This window comes from Haemaphysalis longicornis, unplaced genomic scaffold (assembly GCF_048455015.1).
Source record: "Haemaphysalis longicornis isolate Haplotype H1 unplaced genomic scaffold, Haemaphysalis longicornis Haplotype H1 scaffold_12, whole genome shotgun sequence".
NCBI classification, from domain to species: domain Eukaryota; kingdom Metazoa; phylum Arthropoda; class Arachnida; order Ixodida; family Ixodidae; genus Haemaphysalis; species Haemaphysalis longicornis.
In genome coordinates, this window is record NW_027526225.1 from 112,058,522 (window position 1) to 112,068,780 (window position 10,259).

At 49.1% G+C, this 10,259-nt stretch overlaps 1 protein-coding gene across 1 annotated transcript; it reads left to right on the forward strand.

The window, feature by feature from the left end:
- Positions 1 to 4,394: 4,394 nt before the first annotated feature.
- On the forward strand, positions 4,395 to 5,635 carry LOC144161785 (beta-1,3-galactosyltransferase 5-like). Its single transcript, XM_077692386.1, has one exon. The coding sequence runs from the start codon at positions 4,475 to 4,477 to the stop codon at positions 5,633 to 5,635; it is 1,161 nt and encodes a 386-aa protein (XP_077548512.1). The 5' UTR covers positions 4,395 to 4,474.
- Positions 5,636 to 10,259: the final 4,624 nt, after the last annotated feature.

A 10,259-nucleotide genomic window follows, 5' to 3' on the forward strand; every position in this document is an offset into this window, starting at 1 on the left:
TGAGCCTTGCGTATACGGTTGCTGAACACATTCACCGTGAAGTAAAGTTGGTGAAATGCGGAGTCGAAAGCGCCAGCCGGCTGCTCGTTTAGCTTCCTTCGCTGATTTCACAGCCTCTAAGCTCACTGTGAAATCACGTACATAGCTAAGGGACACAAACCAGCCATTTATGCGACGTTGAGGAATATGGGGGCGCACCAATAGAATCATTGCCCAATCTTGCAACCTAATAGGCCTACAGCCTAACGCCATAAAGCAGCTACGGCTGGTTACACCGGTTATGTGGCATTATAACGCCCACTATTGCATATCCCTGAATGGTCAGCATACAGAAAGGTGGTGCTCATTATCACGCACGACGTCTGGGGAATACACGGGACATTTGAAGATAGATCGATAGCCATTTCGCTGCTGCTCGTTCTGTCTGCACGGGGCGTAACGAGCAATGAACTATTCTCGTGGACCATGTGGTGAAGCGATTATCGACCTCTTCAACAACTTCATCCTGGTAGCTGTCATTTTCACATGCGACTATATGCTTCCGGCGCTGTAATTGGCGTACTCGATACGATCGTCTAACTACGCATGCGCAACGCAGTCCAGAAAACTACCGTAACTATGAAGTTTTAAATTATGAAAAGTGTTTATACATGCTCGGAGTTAGTAAACTGATGCTTCTGATGCGGAAAGATGGCCTGCAGGCAAAGCCTAGTTCGCTACAACGTATAGGCTCCCAGGATTTTACCGGTGGACGGCTTCAAGTTAGTGGCAACCAAAACTGCAATGCTGAGACATACTGTATGAGCATGCGAACACAAAACGATTACTGTGTGGAACCGGAGAACAGACCTTAAATGGGCCATGAAGACAAAACACAGGCTTGGTTCAGTCGAAAGACTGCCTCGCTATAATTGTACTGACACCACTTTCAACACACACTTCGCTCAAATAAGCTATATAATTAGGGAAAAAGGGAATTGCCATGCGAATCACTAGCACATTCCCCGCAACAGAACATAGGATGTCATACCATCCAGCTCTGCGATTGGTGGGGGCCGGCGAAAGCAAGCGCAAATTAGGCAGAGCGTATAAGCTTGCCGAACGAGCTATTTGCGATTAAATTTAGGCTACATTCTTTATAAAGCAGTAAGAATGGGGGGATAAACCGTGGAAGTTACGAAAGCAGAGGCAAACATAAAAGTACCGATCCGTACTGTGGCGGGTGTAGCCCGAAAGAACCCATTCCCGTTTGACCCCTTCCCGTTTGAACCCATTCCCGAAACGCCCTTCCCGCTTGACCCTTCCCGTGTGCGCCTGCTCCCGAAACGACCTTCCCGTTCTGGCGCTTCCTGTTTGAGCCCGTTCCCAAAACGCCCTTCCCGTTACAACCCGCTCCTAAAGCGCCCTTCTCCTTTGAGCCCGCATCGTTGCAACCCATTTGAATTTCCGAAAAAATGCGTTACCGTCTTGGAAATTGTTCCCCAAAATGTGCTTACAAGCAAAGGGCCATGCACTAAAAACTTGTATGCACCAAATTTTCCGGAATCGACCGATATTTCCGGCCGATAAAAGTTTCCGAATGCCCTAGGCCGATACTGCCCTCTTGACACAAAATTTGTAGCGGCGAAAGTGTACTGTAAAGATACCCAATATCATGAGTAATGCACGCATTGGATTTGTCTGCAGTTGGTGTTCGTATGTGCGGCTGAAATTTATTTATCAGCCGCTCTAAGCTCATTGTTTGGAGCGTAGCTTTGTCTTCGGGTTCGAGAGATCTATAGATCAAAGATGTCCGTAGGAGAGACTTTGAAAAAGGCGAAAACATCTGCAGAAATCTGGGGATTGGCTACTAATGCCTTTCCTACGTGAGTAATGGGCAGGTATGTTTATTTATTTACCGATACTTAACGGCCTGGTCAGGCTCATGCAGGATTGAACATAAAAACACATCAGTATTGGTTGGCGTAGTTTAAAAACGCCCCACACAAATAAATAAAAGGCATAAATATATAATAGACGCAAAGGGGTCCGAACAAGGATATGCATTCGTAAAGTATTCCAATTTTAAAATACGACGATTCAACCAGAACACATATTTACAATACGTGGGGAAAATTCTTCTAACGACACCGAGTTCACTGTTTGTTCAGTTAACTTATTCCAGTAAGAAATTGCACGAGGAATCAAAGAGAACTTTCGAATAGTAATTCAGCTGATTGGCTGCCTAATAGTCTTACTATGATGTCTTCTCGCTGAACGTCTGAAAGGCCCTTGGAGGTAGTATTCCCGCGACAATTTTAAGTTTCTGTAGTAAAGAAAATTTAGGCTAGAGACGGTCCTGCGCTGCTTACGTTTCTGAAGGTTTGCCCTATTATGCAAATTGAGTACGCTAGAGTGACGGGAATAAACAGAATCAATAAAACGCAAAGCTAAGTTTATAATTTTCGCCGCTTCTCATGACTGCGATTTTTTATAGCCAGATGTGGCATATGTATCCAGATACATAGGGTTACTTTATATTTATACATATTTTTATCTTTTATAGTTTTCATCTGTTTCTTTTCGACATTGGTGTACAATTGCGCTGTTATAACGATTAAATGTTAGTCCACCAAATACGATTTCTTTCAAAGTGAGGGTGTTTTTGCGATTTTTTATTTGTGCTTCCGCGGCGCTTTTCTGGGCTTTTTGATTTTATCATTTTTTGGTTTGTTAATTTAAAAGATTTGTTTTTTTAATTTAAAATATTTGTTTATTATTTTGTTTGTTAGGCTTTGTTAATTTAAAGGATTTGTTAATTGGTACGACGAATTGTAACCAAATGTCGTCGTCTCTAGATTCAAAAAGTGAAGCCCAGGTTTGTGAAAAGCAGTCAAGGACTCTGGATGTACTGAGCATGCTATCGCAGCGGCTGTGAACAAACGGAAATAAATGAAAAACAATATGAAAATCTTTTTTATAACGTTTCATAAAGTGGGTACGTTATTCCGGGAACGGGCTAAATAAGAATATACGAAACGGGAAGGTTCTTTCGCCCCGGGATGAAATGGGAAGGAGCAAACGGGAAGGTTGAAATGGGAACGGGTTCAAACGGGAACGGGCCAAGTGGGAAAGGGCGAAACGGGAAGGTCGTTTCGCGCCGGGTTGAAACGGGACGGAACAAGCGGGAAGGGTGAAATGGGAATGGGTTCAAACGGGAACCTCCTACTGTGGGTGGTACTGCACGCACTAATGTATGCTGCCCAGCAGTCCGCCGCTTTCGAGTTGTGTAAACGCACTGGCCATTTGGCGTAAGCGACGTTGTCTTGCGTGATCCTGTTTGTCGAGGATATTCCATGTTTCACGAAACGATTACTTTCTGCCCTAACAAAAACAAGCCAGGTGCAAATACGGTCAAAAAATTGTTGTAAAATTTATTATGAATAGGACGGCACTAGGGCTGTTGTGGTGGAAGGGGGAAAAGGGAAGGGGATTACGTGCGTCGCACTATGGAGGCTTCACACGCAAATATCCACAGGGAGAGTAGAATTCTCTTGTGGTCGCGTGTTGGCCGGATCCAGTCCTCGTATGTAGACACGGATGACGGGCGATGTTTGTCACGTGCGTCCTTCAGTCCTTCACAGTTGCACACCAGGTGACGCATGTTGGCCGGCTTGGCGGCCAAGCACACACTGCACTGGGGCGGCGAGAAAGGTGGCAGGTTCGGCTGCTTTGAGTACCTCTGTGCGTGGCTCCACCTTGCCACCACGTCCTCCGTAACGGCAAAGACACTTCGTGCTTTCACCACGAACATTTTGGCGCCCCGGGAAGACCCTTAGGTAGGGGATCCTCAAGGAGTGGTACGTGGGTCAGCAGGAGCTTTTTGGACCTTTGAAGCTTGTTCCTTCTCCGCTTCTCTTCAGGGCTGTGACTCAGGGCTTTGAGATTTGAGAGGAGTGAGCTCAAGCTGCGAGTCGTGGGAAGAGCGAGCCTCACTGGCCAGCTTGTGCGCAGTCTCATTGCCCGTGTTGCCAGAGTGTCCGGGTACCCAGAGGACCTTGACATCATTATTGTTGTTTATTGTTGTCCGTTAAAACCCTGATCTGTCGTTCTTGTTTGGTGTCATCTGTAAAGCAGCTGCAGACAACAGTCCGTGCACGGTAGCGCCATCTGGGAAGACTGACGGCGAGCAGCGCTGCAACCGAATCATGCAGTGCAAGTTCTTTTGTATATGCGCGCTTATGACTTGATTGCTGACGTCCCGAAAACGCACGATCTGGCGGAGAATTAAAATTTCAACCTAAATTGATTATTTTTTCCAGTGAGTACGGCAACATTTGCTGCCGGACAGGCGCTACGAGGTCTATAAAAGACGAAATCTTTCGAGTAAAAGAAACTTGTATTTCGTCCTCATGGCCCTTTTAGTATTTGCAGCGAGAGCGCGTAAGTTACCCTCTTCTGAATTTCGGGTTTTCTTTTCTTCAGGCCCTCCCTGATGACGGGAAGAACGACAGGTGATACCGTCCTCTGCAATTTGTCGAGGAAGCAGCTTGTGTGCGCCACAAGCGGCGTCGCCGCTTACGTGGTCTTCCTTACGTGGTACCTGCACCTTTCCCGGATACACTTCGGCTGGGGCATGACACCAGTGAGAACAGGACACAACCTTTCCTCACCGGCTTCTGGGGGAGCTAGGTCGCCTTCAGGACGAGACAGTCTCCCAGTGTTGGCCAACGACCGTCTACCCCCCAATTCTTCTACAGTGGCAAACGCCGAGGATTGTTACACATTCAGCTACATCCTAAACAAGCCCAACATCTGCTCTGGCTCGCGAGTACTGACCCTCCTCATTGTGGTGCTCAGCAGCACCATCAACTTCGCCCAACGCGAGGTCATCCGGGAAACGTGGGGAGCAGCGGCGTGCCGACGTGGCTATCGGCTCGTGTTTCTCATCGGCAGGCCGATGCTCAAACCGGACCAGAGCAAAATTCTATACGAGGATACCAAGCACGGAGACCTTGTTCAGGCTGACTTCACCGACTCGTACCGGAACCTGACGCTCAAGTCGATGACGATGGTCCGCTGGTCCAACGAGTACTGTCCTGGCGCCCAGTTCGTCCTGAAGATCGACGACGACATGTTACTCAACGTCTGGGGCCTCGCGGATCGGGTACGCAGATTGCAAGGCGTGAAACGGACCATGTGGGGCCTGCTGGCCAGGGAGTGGAGGCCGCATAGGAACCCCCGGAGCAAGTGGTACGTGTCCGCCAGAGAGTACCGCAACTCGACGTACCCGGACTTTCTGACCGGGCCGTCGTACCTCTTGTCCGGAGACTGCGCTCCGCTCCTGGTGCGTGGTAGCGCCGGCGTGCCTTACCTGTTCCTCGAAGACGTCTTCCTCACGGGAATGGTGGCCGGCAAGATGGGCATCAAGAGAGTGCACGACGAGGGTTTCCTCAATTACAAAAAGCGTTTCAGGCCCTGCACGAGGCCTAGGATAGTGGCGAGCCACGACTACACGCCGCGGGACTTGAAGCACACGTGGCGCTCTCTGTTCGCCATCGCCGAGGACCGAGGTTGTGATGACACTGACCTTTCCATAGGCGCCGCCGTTACGAACGTTACAGCGCGAAAGCGAAACGCCGCATGGCGGGCCTGACTAACGAGGACACGAGCACTATCTTGCGCGCAACAAATAAAGCATGAATTCCAACGAGTCCAATGTTCTAAATTTTAGGCATTATTAGAATCATCATCTAGAGCACAGTCATTCCAAAGGATACTCGAAAAGTACAATAGCCAATGTTTCGTAACAAAGTGCAGCATGCAACCTCTTCGTTCGCTGGGCGAGGTAACAGTGATATTTGACCACCGTCTCCACACGGGCAACGGGTTAAACTCCACACAGGCAACGGGTTAAACACGTGCTATAGTGTAAATGCGTGGCTTTTAAGACTACCATTTGGAAAAGTATTCGGCAAACCTACTCGCAGTGCACACTACCAGCTTTTAATGGACAGTGTCATTCGACTTTTACATGAAATAAATTTGTCAACATTATAGGGAGCTCCTTCGCAGCTATACTCTCATTTTATTTACAGCGTAGGCCTTCAACAATGCCTTTTGGGCAGGTTGTCGCACGGAAAGAAAAAAAATATACCAGTTTGGTTAATTAAGGTGCGGGTGGCTACATTTCGCTGCGACCAGCATTCAGTTCGACAAAACTTTTCGCGTACCCGTCTGGTAAGAAAGTAGCGTCAACTATGTTCTTGTGAGTGGGTATTCACGTCCATCACGAGAGAATGCTACCTGAATTTCTCCGACAAACAACAACAAAGTTTTCTTAGTGAAACGCGTACACACACACATACCAACAGGGCATTCGCTGGACGCAATATACAGCAGCTTCTCTGGTGAGGCGGCAGTCGGTTACAGTCGATGCAGGAACGTCTATATATTTCCGAGTAGCGAGGACACTGTCACACTTGCACTCGTCCCACGTTGCCGCCATACATAAAACCAAGGGGAACGTGGACAGGAATGGCCGCGCGAAAAGCGCGCTAGATGGAGAAGAAACCGGGTACACTATGTGTGATGGGTGCAGGGGTATCTCTTCGCCCAAGCCCTGGGGCAAGGTGTATAGGATTATGAGTTTTGGGGGGTATTTTGCTCCCTACGTCTGCGACAGTGCAAAAAAGTGAAGGAAGCTGACACTAAAGCGTACGACTTGAAGGTAGCTAAGCTGTACACAGCCTTCACGACCGCTACCATGGTTCAAGTCCATGATTGCACCCGATTTGCTGCTTCTTCGCTGCCGCAAAGACTTTTACACCTTCATTATTGCTATAAATGTGAGCTTCCTTCATTTTTTGGAAGTCATAATCATTGGACGCCACCTTGGAGGGGCGTAGCTGTGACAAGTCTTTTTCGTTCCTAGCAAAGCGTTGCCACGCTTACGGCGTACGCTGGAGTTATTTCTTTTTGGCCAATGTTTGCCAATCTCCATAAGTAGGCTTTCTTCGCTTGACAAACGTGTGATGGGGACGCTGGGTCATCGCCTCGAAGCACGCACACAGGAGCGCTCGGTATTTTCGTGGTTCTGTAACTGCGGGGTGGTCGCCGCACTCTTACCCAATCTCCATAAGTGAGCATACTCGGCTTGACAAACATGTGCATTGGACACTGGGCAGTCACCGCGAAGTTCTGGTCGCGAGGCCCGCACGCACGAGCGCTCGACATTTTCGTGGTTTTGCGGGCGGTCGCCCTGAGGCCCGCGTTCAGTTGCGCGCGCTCAGAATTTTCGTGGTATTTTTAACTGCGGACACAAAAATTTGCTATTTGCTAAACAGCTTCGCTGCTAAAAAAACTTGGCTCCGATCCACGCTGTGAAGGCGGTTGGAGAGCAAAGCTTTAAACAACGCCCACAACAATTTCCCATGCGACGTCACTTGAACTCACACGTGGCTCTACAAAGAGTGAAACCAGAGATTCTGCCAGGCGTTACCTGGAATTCCCGGGGCCGGCGTCCCGAACGCAGAAGCAGTGTCGGCCACGGCTGGGCGGCGGATGCCGTTACTGTAGCCCGGCCGTGAGCCGGGAGAAACAAAACGTAGAGGAGCGTCTTTCAAAGGATAAGACAGCCCTATCCCTAGTAAGAAGACCTAGCCATCATGATGTACCAGCTGGGGAATACACCAACGCGCGACACAAGTGCAGGCACCGAAACAATACGGCATGTGAGCTTAGTGATTCCCATTTATGATGATTTAAATTAGTTTAGTAGGTTTGAGATTTGCGAGATAGCTGAGGGAAATTTTAGAATCGCTATTTATCAGAACCAGTTGCTACTTTCACCTTTTGTAATACCGCTTAAAACACAACCGAATTGGTATTTCCCAATTTAGAAAACGGAGTCCCATTCCTACCAAGGTAGCCTTTTCCTAGCGGCCAGATGTCTGTATGTGGTTTGTACATTTTGTTTTCCCGCCCTGCAAAGGAATCCTTAACTTATGTTTGCCGTACCACCACTCAATAACGTCGTGTGCGGGTTACCCTGGAGGGCTGTCGAACGAGTTAATGAAGCCGTGCGAAGGCACCACGCAATTACGAGAAGCTGCACCAAAATAGGCCGAAAACAACCGTGCCTAAAGCAGACGACAAAGCCGTGCCGCCGACGCCGGCGAGCAGGCACTTCCGCGCGGGGAACGCTGGGTAAATTCGCCGCGCCATCTCTAGTGTGCTCCGTGAGTGAAACTCCTTCCCCCCTCCCCCCACCACCACCTCCGCTGCGTTGGGAGTTTGCTGTCCTCCACGCCACTGAAAGAACCGTTGGCTGGTAGAGCTAGAAAGCCACTAGAAAGTTTTGCTTTCAAACTGGTACAGGTGCGTCCTGATTGGCTGATATTCGCAAAGGGTAAATAGCATGCCGGCTATTTGTTGGCTGAGTGCGAGATTGCGAGTGAAACAGCAAGTGTGAACCAAATATTGACATTGCGGCCACGCGTGAAACAGCTTGTGTTCTTGCATGATAACCCGTTACGCTTGAGTTTCCCGTTTTGTTTTCTTTGACAGCGTGCACCAAATGCTTAGGCAGCGTGTGAACACGACATTCTGAATTTCTATTTCGGGTGTTTCAAAGATTATTTCGGAGTGATTTATCCTCCACTTGCAATCCACTTCAAAGAAATAAATCTCTATTCGCGCTAGTCGCGTCTTTATAAGAGCCAGGTATTAGTCGCGGTATTTTCCTGGCGTCTTTTCTTTTTCTCTTGAAGTTACAGTACTATCTAGTCTTAACGGAATGACGCCCATTGTTGGGTTTGAAACCGATGGAAGCCCTAGCTGCGTTCATTTTCCTGCTGGAAGCGAAAAGCGAAAACACCCGAATGTTGAAAGAAGCGTAGTTGCGCAACCTCACATACTGTAAAATAATTTGCACCCATTTTATCTATAACTAACACGGTTACACCCTATCAAAAAATAAAGAAAAACATCTTTGTCAGGGTGTAATTAACGATAAAAACCCTTTCGAAGAGCCTGTTCTATACAGGGTGCTATAAACGACAAAACACATTAAAGGGTATTTTCTTTTAGTTGCTATGCAAGGCTGTAAGGGTGTTAGTTGTAGACAGTGATTCACACCCTAAGGTTGTATATGACTTAACAGTGCACCGCAAAGGTTTTCCGCTGGACACATCCCGAAAGCCCCCCCCCCCCCCCCCCCCTCTCCCAATGCACTGACACAAAATTTTGAAAGCGAGATAACTTCGGAGATAGATTGGTGGGAACACATATACATCATCTGCAAAATATCAGCGGCGAATACAGCCTAGAACATATTTAAAATCAATTTTAAAGTGTGCGAAACGCAACCGAGCAGCCAGCAGAGGACCACGCGCAATCGACATCCCGAAGATATTGTGTAAATAAACAACATCCAAACACGTCACGAGTTTGTGTTTGCCGCTTCCGCACTGCCGGCGTTTTTCGCCGGCTCGCCCGGCTCGCCGCTCCAATCGGAGGGCCGGAGGGCGGAGCTTCTGCTCTCGAGAACGAACGACCCGATCGTTGGCGGCGGAGGCGCCGTGAATCGTGATTTCGTCAGCTCATTGGGCAGCTGGCCGCGACCACAGTTCTACAGCGATTCCAGGCACTCTGTTTCTATTACTGTTCATTACCATTGGATGCGAAAACGCGCCGGAGGCACGAAAAGCCCACTCAGCTAGCCGCACGGTCGCTGTGCAGGCGGCGGCCACGGCCGCGAAGTGGCCCAGGCCGGCGCAGGTAGCTCGAGTGATAGCTTGTTACCGCTGCACGAAACTGTCCCCAAGTCCCGACCATGGTGGCTTACATGAGAAAGGAGTTAATGATGCGATGGCGGGTTGCATTAGAAATTGTCATCTGCACCGCTTACGAGAGCGGCACTCGAATATCCGCCGCAGTGCTAAGCCGAACACTCTGTAAGCGGACCTGTAGGCAGACCAGCCGGCCGGCCGGCTGCTCCCAGCGCGCGTCTTGCCACCCACCGTCTAGAGCGTCGCGCGTCGTTCTTTAGCCGCGGTAGCATTTGCACTCGCAGCGCCTGCGTCACATCCACGGTCGCTTTTTTATTAAGCGCCTCACGACATCAGTACGTGGGCGCATTCGCAGAAACTGCCGTCGATGCGGATTCGACAGTGCTACGGCGGCTCTGCTCTGTGACTGTGATATCCCTCCGACGGTCACGTGGTCAGCTTTGTTCATACAAAATCCACAAAATCCATCGTTTCGCGGCACTCGCTGAA

What these genes read in the sequence shown, in the direction of transcription:
- LOC144161785 (XM_077692386.1), top strand. Translation starts at nt 4,475, where the DNA reads ATGACGGGAAGAACGACAGGTGATACCGTCCTCTGCAATTTGTCGAGG.